The sequence below is a fragment of the Monodelphis domestica genome, chromosome 3 (genome assembly GCF_027887165.1).
Source record: "Monodelphis domestica isolate mMonDom1 chromosome 3, mMonDom1.pri, whole genome shotgun sequence".
In the NCBI taxonomy this organism is placed as follows: domain Eukaryota; kingdom Metazoa; phylum Chordata; class Mammalia; order Didelphimorphia; family Didelphidae; genus Monodelphis; species Monodelphis domestica.
In genome coordinates, this window is record NC_077229.1 from 526,268,868 (window position 1) to 526,284,745 (window position 15,878).

At 41.6% G+C, this 15,878-nt stretch overlaps 1 protein-coding gene across 20 annotated transcripts in view; it reads right to left on the bottom strand.

Annotated features, from left to right (window-relative positions):
- PAM (peptidylglycine alpha-amidating monooxygenase) overlaps window positions 1-15,878 on the bottom strand; it is a 393,336-nt gene that overhangs the window by 9,508 nt on the left and 367,950 nt on the right. For all 20 annotated transcript variants that reach the window (XM_001380031.4, XM_056824985.1, XM_056824993.1 and 17 more), the window contains 3 exons: window positions 9,680-9,795; window positions 2,122-2,221; window positions 385-438 (listed from right to left, as the gene is read on the bottom strand). In XM_001380031.4, coding sequence (XP_001380068.1) covers window positions 385-438; window positions 2,122-2,221; window positions 9,680-9,795 — 270 coding nt within the window. The remainder of the gene's footprint in view (window positions 1-384; window positions 439-2,121; window positions 2,222-9,679; window positions 9,796-15,878) is intronic.

Here is a 15,878-nt window from a genome sequence, read left to right on the forward strand (position 1 = left end):
TATACTGCGAGGGCCCATTAGCCAACTGCTGTTTATATCCCTTAAATGGCTCTCTCTTCTTGTCGCACTTCCAAAAAGGGAGTGACTAACCTTTGGCTCTCTAAATGGATCTGGCTTGCTTAATATAGAGCTTTTACGTGCTCTGACACTTTCTATGGCTTAAGGTCAGGGCATCTGAGCTCGTTATTGCAGTTCATTTATCAGAAAAAAGGAGCAGCAACAGGTGAGGGGGTTGAAAGGTTCACAAAACAATAGACCGCACGGCCAAGTCACCAGAGCAGCTGCAATTTTTATCCTGATTTTTTTGCAGGTGCAATTATGAACCCCAAAAGAACCCATCATCAATTGGCTTGGTGGCTCAGTACTAACAGGAATCTGACCAACCTTTGACTTCGTGTACCTCGATGCCAGCCTTTTTAACTGATCGATGCTCCATCTCTGTAACACACACACACACAAAACACAAATAGGGCAAAGGAGGGCAGTTAAAGGCAGTCATTTGGATAATAATTTCATTTTAGGAAATATTTTGCTAACTGAATTCATTATTCCCTTTACAAAGTATTCAAGTATAAACCACAGATTAGATCATCTCTCTGAATCCTGGATTCCGACTCACTGAGGAAAGTTAAGATCATGTCACTTAGATGCTATTTATCTTTATTAAAATTGTCCCCAGAATTCAGGACCGGGTCATCAAGTGGTCCTGTTTTCAAATTTAGTGTCTAAGCTCAATCCTACAGTCAAATCATTTCTGGTTACTAGATTTTAAGTCTGTCTCAGTGGAATTGGCAATATTGGATGTTTTTGGTTCTCTGCCCCTTCTTCTTCCACCCCACTGCCCTTATGGCACAGGTAGAAGAGGGCTAAAAAGAACCGAGGACCATTTTGCACCTTCATCTGCAATATATATTGGTGCGGCCAAATAATGAATAATAATTAAGGACCAAAGAGCTCTTGAGAAGCCCCTCCTCCTCTCCTCCTCTCCTGGCTCTCTGACAGTCTTTGGCCAGAATATTACTGCCTGCCCCCATCTGGGAGCTTTTCTCAGCCATGACTCAGCTGCTGGAGTGACTCAGCGAAGCTGGATGCCCCATGACATCATGGTGGTGACACACAGACTGCCTCCCTATCTGCTCTCCATCCACTCTGTCTGAGATCCGTGACGCAAGATGGGAAAGGGATTTGGGAAGATTCCAAAATGTCTACCAACTTTTTGGCTTAAGAAGCCACTTTGTCACCGACTTGCATTTTATGGATTTCTTCTTGATTTGATGACGACTCTTTTGCTATGGCCGATATTCCTTATCTTCCCGGAGCTGGCAGGTCTCTGCCCTAACCTATTCTAGCTCGAGCTTGGACGGATCACGCCGTTGCAGAAGAAGGAACCCCTTTTCAGAAACAGCACCGGACTCTTCTGAGATGCCCTCTTCTGAGGACACCTTCTGGAAGCTCGACATTGTCGCGCTCTTAGTTTCTTCCTCAGCCAAATGGAGAGGATATTTGTACAAAGTAAGCAGAAGGTCCCTGCGAGGAGGCACTTCAAGCGTTCAAAGACCAGGGACCTGACGAGCTAGATCTGCGATGGCCCGTCCCTGCTCCTGATGCTCTAGGCAGCTCCAGGCGTGCCCTTATTCCCAACCCAACGTCATGGACGCACACATACATGTGCAAGATCTCTAGCAGCATCTTCTGACTTTGGGAAATCCCCATCACACTCTCACTAGGGACCCTCCGTACTTCCGCCCCTGTGAGGGAATGAAAGAGCGATCCAAGGGGCACAAGAGGAAACCTCAGGACGAACCCAACAGAAATGAGTCAAGGAGAGCCTCTGCCCGGGGGACTGACGCTGCACACAACGAGCAGCCTGGCATTGGGAGGAAGCTACGAGCAGAGACGTTTCCTCTTCCTGCTCCTGCGTTCCTGAGACAGGGATGCCTGAAGCGCCCCCGGGGGACAAGGCTGAACTAGAGAAGGCGCACGAGGCGCTCCTCCGCGGAAGCAAAGCGGGTTCCTCTGGATCTACAGCACGACTAGGAAAAGGGCTCCTCCAGACACGCTCCTATTTGCGCAGCGTAGCCGCGACAGGCGAACCTACACGACGCATCTGGGGAAACCTACTTTCGGCCGTGGTGAACTTCCACACGGTGTCGGCGTGAGCGTCTCCCACATACACCGTCCCGTCTTCGGAGGCCACCAGGTCGTGGGGCATGTCGAAGCGCTGCGGGGAGGGAGGGAGAGAGAGAGCCACGGATTAGGCGACGTCACGGAAACAGACCAGAGAGAAAAGGGAAGGCGGGGACGAAGCAGTCCCAGAGCCGCCCCTCTTCCCGCCTGTGGAAGGAGCAGCGACCCAACAGTCTGGGAAGAAGAGAAACTCCCTTCTGGTCACAGATACCCGTGAAATCTTCTCGTAAAGGCAAACATTCACACACGATAGATCGACTCGACAGACAGACCTGGCCTCGCTGGGGCTGTGGAGGGAGGGATCTTTTCATTTCTTATGACCCGGATGACACACCCCTGTGCATGCATGGTGTAATGGAAGCCGTGCTGGACATGGGAAGCCCACTTGGCTGCCACCTTCGCTTTCTACTACGTTTGAGCCTCAGTTTCTCTATCTGTAACATGGGGATATTATCTCTAGACACACTCTCTGTTTCACACTCTTATAATTTTGTATTGCTATTGCTTTGTGTTCTTTATGTGATCTATGTTTGTGCTCCCCAGAGGGACGGCGAGACCTGAAAAAGGCCAGTCTGGGAATGAAGGAGATGTGGGTTCGAGTCCTGCCCACGAGTTACAATAGCTCTTTGTCAGTCCCTTAGACAGGTCTCAGAAACAAGCTACAGCAATGAAGCCACACCTATGTTGCCCAGACCACCACCTGCCATTTTGGCAATGCCGGGCTTATTTTTGGTTCTGCTTTTAGAGGTTTGCCCATCAAAGCGGTCTCTTCTGCTCCCTGGGACGCTCCTAAAGGCCTGGGTCCAGGCACGCAGACTTGGCTACTTCCCAAACACTTCGGTGGGAATCTTTTTGCAAAAAAGCAAATTGACTGTTTATGAAGAAAGTCACCTCGTCTGAGGGCGGTTCCTACAAGGGAGGCTTCGTGAGGAGTGTCCTATTCACGGAGTTCCAGGCTCCCTCTCGTCTAAGGCAGCGCCAGGAAACATAATGCTGTACATAACGGCGGACAGAGTCCTGCTCCACAGCCCTTCTGTCTTAGAGTTCTGACTTAAGGAATCTGCTGCCTTCACGGCCGCTTCAAAGGAGCTCCATATATCGGCAGGACAGACGGCATTGCGGAGACCTAGTGCAGGACTGGCTCAGGGTCACGCTATGCTTGTTGATTGACTGACTGATTGCTCCGGCTAATCTCGGATTACAGTTTTGAATTCCTGACATGCCATCTGTTTTTAAGTCTCCAGAGAGGGCTCGTGTGTTCTCCTTGGCAGCGTATGGGGAACTCCTCTACCTAGTCCATAAGGCACCCTCTAATGGGCAGGTAGAGAAATATAAGCAGCCACCAGGACGGGTGCTTGTCTGCCAACATCTGCCTGACTTGAGCTGGGCTGAGGTCAGAGTGCAGTAATGGAGCTCCCTGCTCTCCTTAGCCTCACTCGGGGTGACCGAGGCCTGCCGGCCCTCAAGATCCTGCTAGGGTTAAAAATTAACAAAATCAGCAATAAAACCGAAAAAACAGCTCAGCGTACCAAAGACATTGGCCATTTGCTCGGAGCTTATTAACGGCCACTGTGTAAAGACAGGTGGATGGTCTATTCTATAATATTCTAGTCTATATAATGATATTCTGTTCTTTTGTTATATTCCATATAATAATATTCTGTTCTCTTGTTATATTCCATATAATAATATTCTGTTCTCTTGTTATATTCCATATAATAATATTCTGTTCTCTTGTTATATTCCATATAATAATATTCTGTTCTCTTGTTATATTCCATATAATAATATTCTGTTCTCTTGTTATATTCTATATTCTGTATAATGATATTCTGTTCTCTTGTTATATTCTATATAATAATATTCTGTTCTCTTGTTATATTCTATATTCTGTATAATGATATTCTGTTCTCTTGTTATATTCTATATAATAATATTCTGTGCTCTTGTTATATTCTATATTCTGTATAATGATATTCTGTTCTCTTGTTATATTCTATATAATAATATTCTGTGCTCTTGTTATATTCTATATTCTGTATAATAATATTCTGTGCTCTTGTTATATTCTATATTCTGTATAATGATATTCTGTTCTCTTGTTATATTCTATATAATGATATTCTGTTCTCTTGTTATATTCCATATAATAATATTCTGTTCTCTTGTTATATTCTATATAATAATATTCTGTTCTCTTGTTATATTCTATATAATGATATTCTGTTCTCTTGTTATATTCTATATAATAATATTCTGTGCTCTTGTTATATTCTATATTCTGTATAATGATATTCTGTTCTCTTGTTATATTCCATATAATAATATTCTGTTCTCTTGTTATATTCTATATAATAATATTCTGTGCTCTTGTTATATTCTATATTCTGTATAATGATATTCTGTTCTTTTGTTATATTCCATATAATAATATTCTGTCCTCTTGTTATATTCTGTATAATAATATTCTGTTCTATAACAAAAGGTCACACAGACGGCTCTGTCTCAGCTCGATCTTTGTTGGAAGGGCTTTTCCCTGGGCTCAACCGATGGGTGGCCCTCAGGTCACTTGCAAATGTGATCCTTCGATTCAGTTGAATAAGGCTTCAGTGCCGCCCATGTGCAGGCACCGCTTCGTGTGCCCGTAGCACAAAGATGAGCTGTGAGACGCGCTCGTTTCTCAGTTACGCTCAGAGCAGTCCCGGCTTTTCCATCACAGTCTGTTTCTGGCAAGAAATCATAAACGAGACCAGAAAACAGGTGACCCCCCTCCCCTCCAAACATATCCATGTCGCAGGCTGAACTTCTGACCAAACTGTAGCACAGATGCCAGAGGCACGACCAAGGGCGCCACAAGGGCCCACAAAGCAATCTAGAAGGGATCTCATTCAGCCCCTGGTTTTACAAGGGGAGCCCGAGAGCCGCAGGGCACACGTGACTCGCTGGAGATGACACGGAGAGCAGGTGCGAAGGGAGCACGTCAACCCCGGGCTCTGACCGCCAATCCAGTATTTTCCTGCTCTGCTCCCCAGAGGGCGGAAGTCTGGGAAAGTCAAACAATAAAGAACAACAATTTACTCCTTTTTTCTTTCCTTTAGGGTTGGCTTTACAAAGACCCCTGAGAGGGTAGTCAGGGACAAGACGGGAACGTAGTGAGGAACCTGGGTACCAAGCGGTGGGCTAGCCTCATTGCTCCTCCTTCCAGGGTATTGGAAAGCGGAACCTTCCTAATCTCAGGGCCATGGCATTCACGAGAAGCTCGCTCTCTCCAGGAAAAGAAAGCTGCTCTCTTGGTTACATTCACAGAACACGAATTCCTTCTTCTTCTTTACTCTGCTTGATCTTCGGCACCCTGGGCAGCACCTGGGCCTAAATACTAACTCACTTCATGGATGAGGAGAACTAGCCTCGATCTGAAGCATCTCGCCCAAGAACAACAACTTGTTAGGAGAAAGGCCCAGGCTGAATCCAGGTCTGGAGACTCCTGGGAGTTTGGAGGGTTTTCCATTCTCCGCATTAGCTCCCCCCAAACAAACAGCATTCTTGGACCCACTTTAAAGCGAATGATCTTCCACGTTCTAGAGAAGTGTTACCTCCCCCCTCAGTTTCTGAAGTTTGCTCCCCTGACGCTATTTTTTTATGGTTTCTTTTATTTCTTTTGCTCAGGAGCCAAAGTCATGTAATTCTTTCCTATGAAAAACATCTCGCCAGGCAACTTCTGCTGTGTCCCACTCACATTAACTTGCAAAACGTGGCTGGTCCGAATGGAGAGGGAGTTTCCTGGTCAGGGAAATAACAACTCCAGGTCCAAAAGGAAACGAGCAAATGTGAGTCACTCATTTATTTAGTGCAAAATCAATCTGAAAAGTCTTTTGTAAACACATCCATACCCTGGCGGGGAGCACGTTCCTTCCATAGCCGTCCCTTCTCTTACAGGGTAAGCTCAGCCCTCCTCAATGTTCTGAGCCTTCCGGCAAAATGACTCGTATTGGTTGGCAGAGTATTAGACTTGGACTTTTCCCCTTATTTTTCTGCCGTCGAGCTGGCATGTCTGCACTTCCTCTGGCCTTTATTTTATAATAATAATATCCTGTGTGTATACGTAAGCATCTGTCTGTCACTCCACTCTGCCGTCTGCTGCCCTGCCTGGGTTCAACTCCACAGAACAAAATGCTCCCTTCTCAATGCAGCACAATGCTACTCTTTCAAGCCTGGACTGACTCGCCTCTCCGCCTCTTTCCCCACTGCTCAAAGGGCTGAAGGGAAGAGGACACACTCCTCTTAAGAGCTTCCTTCATAGTGGCTGGAGACGAGACTCAGATCACTGCATTTTTGCAACTGCTGTGCTGTCTGGTTCCAGCAAGACGCCCCTGTCCCTAGTGCCCTGCTGCCCTGTTTCATGTCCTCTGCCCCACGTTGCTGCCTCCCTTGGGTGCTGTCTCCCCTCTTAGACTGCGAGCTCCCTGAGGGAGGGCTGGGATTGTCTCTTTATTTATTGCATCTGTCCCCAGCTCTCGCACAGTGAGTGGCACCTAGCAGGTGCTTAATGTTATTGGGTTAGATTAGATTGGCTCACGCATACAGTGTTTCTTCACTACAAAATCTCCCAGCCTGGAAAGTACAACACGTGAATCCCTTCACATGTGAGCAAAGAGCTTCAGCAAGGTGACGTCCCTTGATCACAACTCTACAGGAATCTCTTTTCTTTGGTTTCAGATTCTCCCCGGAAGCAAAGACTAACCGGATCTCTTCATTTTGATGGTTGCTTTTTTTAAATGGAGAGAACTCAGACAGGAGATTGGCTTTGTTAAAGTAAAATATTCTTGATATTGTGGCATATTTAGGGATCTTGGCTATTTTTATCCAATTCACCAAAATCAGTGGATGGAGTAATTATCATGGATTTTTTTTTGCCTAATTAAATGTTATTGTAAGACTTTGTATTTGTGGAAACATTTTTGATTTGCAGAATTAAATATAACAGTACACTTTCTGCAAGTTAATGAACCCCTAATGTTTTAGGCAAACAAACATATAATTACACATACACATTCATATATAGCTATCTCTTTATTTCAGTTCTTTCTACTCTTATATCTTGTATAGGGATGATAATAAGAGCTAGTATTTAACATGGCCCTTAAAGATTTTCCACATGCTTTTCATGTAGTATTTAATTTGATCATCATAGCAACCCTGTAAGGCAGGTGATGTTATTATTCCCATTTTCAAAAAAGAAGATGGCGACTCTAAGAAATTAAGTGACTTACTTGGGGTCAACTAGATATTAGGAGACTGAGACAAGATGCCAAGTCTAGCATTCTTTGGCCTGTACTACCTTCCTGGGAATTTCCAGCTATAGGCAATCCTCTGCTTAAGCAATGGAGCCACATGTTTCATTTATGCACCATTCCAAAGGGTCAGAGGTGAGCTAGGGCACAGAGGGCGGAAGTATGGTGTGGCAGAAACCAGCTACTCTAAGAATGAGGTGAGACAGAGGTTCAAATTCTATCTCCCACATTTACTAGTTTTGTGGCCAAGGAGACACAACAGAACTGATCTGATTCTCAAATGTTTCCTCTTCAAAACAAGGATTATTGCCAGTACCTCTGAGTACATACTTCAGAGTAAGATCTGCTTTTCAAATATGCTAGAATAAAAGAAATGAGAATTAGGTTCCATGAGTAAGAAATTGAGCTCACTACTGGGTTACCATGCCAGCTACGTGGCTTAGTGGATAGAGCTCTGGGCTTAGAGTTCAAGTCTGACTTCAGTGATATGTTATGTGACCTTGGACAAGTCACTCCATCTTGTTTGCCTCGGTTTCGTTATACATAAAATGAGATAGTGAGGGAAATGACAAACAACTCCAGTATTTTTGCCAAGAAAACTCCAATGGGGATCATGACGAGTTGAACACGACTGAAATGACTGAATGACCCATCTTGGTCGCCATGCTAGACTCCACTTTCTCCTTGGTAATTATATGAGTTTCTAATGTCATGGTCCTTTCCTCTTTAATGTGAGATCACACAAGTCTTGTCACCATACTCCCTCTTTCAGAGGTCTTTTATAAAGCCAACTCCAGATGGAAGAAAACACAGCGAAAAGGGTTTTTTTGGCTCTGCTTTTTTTCCCTAGGCTTTCAGTGTCTGGGGAAAGATGGGAAAGTGTGGCAGAGTGGGAAAATATTGGATTTGGGGTCTGAGGACTTGGGTTTAAGCTCTTACTCTGCTACTTAACTACTGGCATAATCTTGTGTGAGTCATTTAGACCCTTGGGGCCCAGGCTCCTTCTATGAACTAGATGATGCCTGAAGTTCCTTTTAGCTCTAAATCCATAATCTGTGAAACGCTGCTCATGCTGGGAACTCCCAGCCCCGCCACCAAAACCTGCAACTTTGATGTAAGAACTTTAAAGGGAAATTGGCATTAGGAACTTCCTTTGATTTCTAAGCCCTTTGGAGTGGCAGATCTCAGGCTGTGAACGTCGAACCCAACTTGTTTCCACGTCTGAGATTTTCTAAAGGATTGAGGTCGCCTTAAAATCAATTTGGAGGCCGAAGCATTAGGTATCATGAAGAGTAATACATTCAGGGCATGCATTGCCTGGTAAGTTTGGAGAGCTATTTATTATTCCGATCGAGCCTAGAAATCGCTACAACCTGCACCTGAGATGCTTTGACAAGCTGACTTTTCAAGAACAAATAAGCCACAAGCATTTTCACATGGCGATGCCATAGAACAGGCCTGGGCAAGAGAGAGAAGAGTAAGGGAAACCGAGGACATGAACATGATCATTAAAATAATAGGATTGTATAAGAGACGACCAAATAGTTCTTTTCGGATGGCCAGAACATACTTCAATTCTTTTGAAGTAAAGTTTTCTGGCTCGGACGAATTAAATTAAATGTCAGTGTCAGGCCTTCTAGGCCAATCACGGAACCATATTGAAAGGAACAGAGATACAGTTTTCCTTTATGGCTAAGGCAGAGGTGCCATTTTGGTGCCATTTTTCCTAGCTAGTGAAGCCGAGGAAGTTTCCTAGTTGGAGTTCTTTAAATGAAGTGCAATGGCATTGCGTGAGTATGTGAAGTCTACCAAGCAACGTGAAATGATACAAAACCCCAAGTGGCATTTGGGTGGGGGCCTGGAGGGCAGGCAGTGAGGAGAATTAAGTAGTGATATAAGGATAAAAAATCTTATATTAAGAACTTTAGACCTGTATCACTGGAGAGAGACATGTGGGTCATTTCCCCCTATCCTCGCTGTGTGTGTGTGTGTGTGTGTGTGTGTGTGTGTGTGTGTGTGTGTGTGTGAACTTATCACCTGACTAGAATGTATTGGGATCCATCTATTCAATTCTTGCCATGCCATGCCTTGATGTTTGCTCTTCCATTGCTTCAAAGTGAAGGATAATGGATAAAAGGCATGAAAAGAATCTTTAAATGCATGTCTAGAAAACGAAAAGCCAAAATAAGCTTATAAAATACCTTTCTCACCGGAGTGAAGGTATCTAAAATCTCCCCACTGGTAAAGTTCATTACAAATCCTTGCAGGGGTTGTTTATCCCCAAGCTGAGGTTTTCCATTCACTGCAAAGAGCAAACCTGTGAAAACACACATAGTGATTTTCCTCTAGAATTTGTCAGTCTGACACTGTAACAATTTATTTGAACACATATTCATTAAACATCTACCATGTATAAAAGTTGACAGTGCTCAAAGACCTGCGGAGGGAAACACAGTAACTTAATGGTCCTGGTCCTCAAGAAGTTTATATTCTGTTGACAGAACACAACATCCAAAGAGATAAGGACATCGAAGCTATATAATTTGCTGTCGATTATACATGCAGTTATGCAGAACATATTTTATATTGGCCATGCTGCAAAAGAACACAAGAAAAAGAAAGGTTCAACGTATGCTTTGATCTGCATTCAGACCCTTCAGATTTGCTTGAAGAACATTCATCTGCCAGTGGATGATGAATGGTAGAGAGAAGAGATTAAGAACAGAGACTCATTAGGAGGCTAGTTCAATAGTGTTGCTGACTGATGATGAGAGCTTTAACTGGCTGCAACTTACAACCAATGAGTGACTCCAAAGAACAGAAGTTAAAGAAACGATCGGGGAATGACCTAATGGAAAGCGAAGAAGAGCAAGAGAAGACAGGTGGACGATCGGAAAGCTCTCCTGAAGCTCAGTCTGAAGAACACAGAGAATGCCTCCAGCGTGTCGAGTGTATCCCCCCCCCCCCCCCAAGAAAGCGTTCACAAAAACGTGACCAAGAGGCACAGACATAAGTTGAGGCCACAGATGCAAAAGTAGCTGTCAGGGAAAAACAGTCTAAAGTGGTATGTGGAGAGACGTGAGTGTGGAGAAGACGTCCTGAGAAGAGACCTTAACTGTCGGCCAGAGAAGACCTAAATGGTGGGGCTGTCCATGAAGTCAGTGATTGTGGTGGTGGATGCCTAGAGATGGGGCTGTGATCTTCCGTAAAGTTGATGTGATGTTGAAATACTCAGATATGTTAACTGAATTATTTGCTAAACGGTTAAATTATACAGTCTATAATGTCTATACTCATGTAAACCTATGAAAAGAAGGGAAAACAAAGGAAAGAAGGACACAATTTCAGTGGTTCATTTTGTAAACTAGAGTGCAGGCTCATGACTACATTATTATTAGTGAGTGCTCATTTTTATTAATTTATGAAGAAATATCAAAATATATTTCTTGATTGCTTTAGAATATAGGATAAGAATAAGGGGACGAGGTACGAACAGGCTGTCTATTCAATGACAAAAGTGCTGGTGTGATTGCCAACTAAGGCATGGATCTGACATCCACATCTTCAATGAGGAGGCTGAGCTCCCTAGTCCCTTCCGAAGATAGGTGTAACAAAAGGCATTTCAGATGGAGACACATTTAAATTGTGGAGAGGGAGTGAAGGAAGGCAAACATCTCACCTCATTTGTTTCTGCTATACATGGCTGGATAAGAGTTAAGCTTATTGTTTAGGCTCCTGGGAACTTGAATATTTCTCCAGTAACTATTTAGAAACTATTTGGAAATCAAAAGAAAAATGAAGAGGGAATGTCTATTAATTGGGGAATGGTTGACCACATTGTGGTATATGAAAGTGATGGAATACTATCGTGCTGAAAGAAATGATGAACAGGATGATTTTAGAAAGAGCTGGAAAGACCTAAATGAACTGATGCAGAGTGAAATAAGCAGAACCAGGAGAGTATCGTACAAAGTAACAGCAATATTGTGGGATGATCAACTGTGAAAGACTTAGTGACTCTCACTATGATCCAGGACAATTGTGAAGAATTACTGACAAGAATGCTGTCCACCTCCATAGAAAGGACTGTTGGTGTTAGAATACACACAAAATCATACAGTTTTCACTTTAGTTTGTTTGGGATTTTATTTTGGGGTTTTGGTTTAAATGAGTATTCTCTTGCAACAATGAACAACGTGGAAGTACTTTTTGCATGAAAATATATGTGTAACCTAGATCAAATTGCTTGCCATCTCCAGGAATGGGGAGGGAAGGGAGGAAGTGAGAGAGACAATTTAGATTTTATACCTTTGGAAAATTATATGAAAGACTGTTATTATATGTCATTTGTAGAATAAAGTATCTTTACAAAAATAGTATAAAAAGAAAAATAAAAGTGAGATAGATGAAATAAGATGCAAAGTGAAGTAATCTGGTCTTATTATTTGGGAATTTGTTTTCAGTTTGATGGCACTGGAATGATCTTCTTATCTAGATTTACACCTGGAAAAACCTCAGAGGATATCTATTCCAAGTGCCTCATTTTTTAAAATTACAGATTAAGGAGCTGAATCTGAGAAAGAATAGGTGACTTGCTCAGGTTTAAACAGGTTTAAACAGCAGTAGAAATTAAATTCAAACACAGGTATTTCTGATAGATTCAACACTCTTTCTGCTGAATTATACTTTGTTTTTTCCTTACCTTAAAAAAGTAACTCTTCTCATTTATATAAATTTCCCCAGGATTCTTTGTACTGATTCACTGTCATTTATTGCAATACATTTTTTATTCATACTGACTAAAAAAGTGATACTTTTCTTTATAAAATATTTTGAATAACAGAATCATGTTATTGCTTTAAAAATTAAGATATGAATAAAAATCTTCCAAATAAAATGGGAATGCAAAGTTCAGTCTGAGGTGAGATTGGAAGAGGAGCAAGAGTGGTAGCAATAGCACAATGGAGGATGGGAGAAAAAGCCCCTCAGTGTGTTTCACATTTTTCCCCCCCAATGTACTGATTTTAGAAAGAGTTGGAAAGGACTACATGAACTGATGTGGAGTAAAATGAGTGTATGTAGTAACACCAATATTATGGAATGATCAACTGTGATAGATTTAGCTACTCTAAGCAGTATAATGATCCAGGACAATTCTTTTTTTTTATTTGCAAGTTTTAAAAAAATTATTTATTTAATTAATTTAGAATATTTTCCCATGGCTACATGATTCATGCTCTTTCCCTCCTCTTCTTCCTCCCCTCCTTCCCCCCCGGGAGCCAATGAGCAATTCCTCTGGGTTTTAAAACCTATTTCCATATTACTATTTGCAATAGAGTGATCATTTAAAGTCAACATCTCCAATTGTATCCCCACCAAACCATGTGATCAATCATATGTTTTTCTTCTGCATTTCTACCCCCACAATTCTAACATTGGAGTCAGAGTGCAGGTCAAGGCATGTGATTTTTCACTTTAGTTTACTTGGGTTTTTGTTTTAGGGTTTTGGTCTTATATGATTATTCTCTTACAAAAATGATCAATATGAAAATATGTTTTGCATAATAATTCATGTATAACCCAGATTGAATTGCTTGCCAGCTCTGGCAGGGCGGAAAAAGGAATGACTCTATGTGAAAAGGCAACTATGCACAGATTAGAGCAATCAGCCAAAGGACCAATAGGATGCAATGATATGACGTGTTGCTAGATGATGCTCTACTAAAGTGGAGACATTGGACATGTCATAATTTTTTAAAAAATTGGTTAAAATATATGAAATAGTGGAGAAAGTCAAACCAGAAGTCCAGTCTCCTAGATATGGAACCATCCACCTGAAGAACATCTGCAACCACATGATTCAATATAACTAAGCAGGTGAACAGTCTTGAAGATGGAGCCAACTAAAGAAACACAGAAAAGTCTGGTGAGTATACCCAGTTCTATCTAGAAAGATAGTCAAGGAAGTAGAGGCCAAGCCAGCTAGATACAACTACTGCCCTATCAGGAGAAAATCAGAAAGGCAGAATTACCTTCTGTTGTAGCCATGGAAAAGATGGCTGCATAGAAGCCATAGATCCAAGTAAAGAGAATGTATTTCTGATGGTCTGGAAGCTAAAGGTTGTGGGACCAATTTCAGGAAAAGGATATGGGTTAAGAGCTAAAGAAGAAAATTTTATTGGTTCCTATAAGCAATAAATATGACCTTATCAATAATTACTGATGAGTCTTTTCCACTTGGTGTCATAAGCCCTTTAAGGAGGTAACAGAAAAGATTGATGATGTGGACTACACTATTGTATTGGATAGAGGAGTACACGAGACTGTCATATCTTAGTTATTTTATGAGAGGCATGTGAATAATATACATTACAACCACCAGAAGGATTTGACTTAAAGTTTTGAGTGACAAAAATTGTCCAAATTTACACTCATTCCTACTGAAAACACTAGAAAGTATAAGAATAGAAGGGCCTTTCCTAAAAATAATAAACAGTATATATCTAAAACCATCAGCAAACATCATCTGCAATGGGGATAAACTAGGAGCCTTCCCAATAAGATCAAGAGTAAAACAAGGATGCTCATTTTCACCTTTATTATTTAATATTGTACTAGAAACACTAGCAGTAGCAATTAGAGAAAAGAAATTGAAGGTATTAAAATTGGCAATGAGGAGACCAAGTTATTGCTCTTTGTGGATGATATGATGGTCCACTTAAAGAATCCCAGAGAATCAACTAAAAAGCTAATCGAAATAATCAACGACTTTAGCAAAGTAGCAGGATACAAAATAAACCCACCTAAGTCATCAGCATCTCTATATATCTCCAACACATCTCAGCAGCAAGAATTAGAAAGAGAAATTCCATTTAAAATCACCCTAGACAATATAAAGTACTTAAAGAATCTATCTGCTGAGACAAACAGAGGAACTATATGAACACAACTACAAAACACTTTCCATATAATTAAAACTAGATCTAAACAATTGGAAAAACATCAACTACTCATGGGTAGGATGAGCTAACATAATAAAAATGACCATCCTACCCAAACTTATTTAATTATTTAGTGCCATACCCATTGAACTACAAAAAAACTTCTTTTTTTTACTGAATTAGAAAAAAACCCATAACAAAGGTCATTTGTAAGAACAAAAGATCAAGGATATCCAGGGAAATCATAAAAAAAAATGCAAAGGAAGGTGGTCTTGCAGCCCCAGATCTCAAACTATACTATAAAGCAGTGGTCATCAAAACAATTTGGTACTGGCTAAGAGACAGAAAGGAGGATCAATGGAATAGACCTCAGTAAGTCAGTCTATGATAAACTGAAAGATTCCAGCTTTTGGGACAAAAATCCACCATTTGATAAAAGCTGCTGGGAAAATTGGAAGGTAGTATGGGAGAGATAGGGGTTGGATCAACATCTCACACCCTACACCAAGATAAACTCAGAATGGGTGAATGACCGGAATATAAAGAAGGAAACTGTAAGCAAATTAGGTGAACACAGAATAGTATACATGTCAGATCTTTGGGAAAGGAAAGATTTTAAGACCAATCAAGAGTTAGAAAAAAATCACAAAATGTAAAATAAATAATTTTGATCATATCAAATTAAAAAGGTTTTGCACAAACAAAACCAATGTAACCAAAATTAGAAGTGAAGCAAATAATTGGGAAACAATTTTCATAAAAAAAACCTCTGACAAAGGTCTAATGACTCAAATTTACAAAGAGCTAAATCAATTTTACAAAAAGTCAAGCCATTCTCCAATTGATAAATGGGAAAAGGATTTGAAAGGGTAATTTTCAGTCAAAGAAATCAAAACCATTAATAAGCACATGAAAAAGTGCTCCAAATCTCTTATAATCAGAGAGATGCAAATCAAAACAACTCTGAGGTATCACCTCACACCTAGCAGATTGGCTAACATGACAGCAGAGGAAAGTAATGAATGCTGGAGGGGATGTGGCAAAGTCGGACATTAATGCATTGCTGGTGGAGTTGTGAATGGATCCAGCCATTCGGGAGGGCAATTTGGAACTATGCCCAAAGGGCGCTAAGAGACTGTCTGCCCTCTGATCCAGCCATAGCACTGCTGGGTTTGTACCCCAGAGAGCTAATAAGGAAAAAGACTTGTACAAGAACATTCATAGCTGCTCTTTGTGGTGGCAAAAAATTGGAAAATGAGGGGATGCCCTTCAATTGGGGAATGGCTGAACACATTGTGGTATATGTTGGTGATGGAATACTATTGTGCTCAAAGGGATAATAAAGTGGAGGAATTCCATGGAGACTGGAACGACCTCCAGGAAGTGATGCAGAGCGAGAGGAGCAGAACCAGGAGAACATTGTACACAGAGACTGATACATTGTAGCATGATCATATGT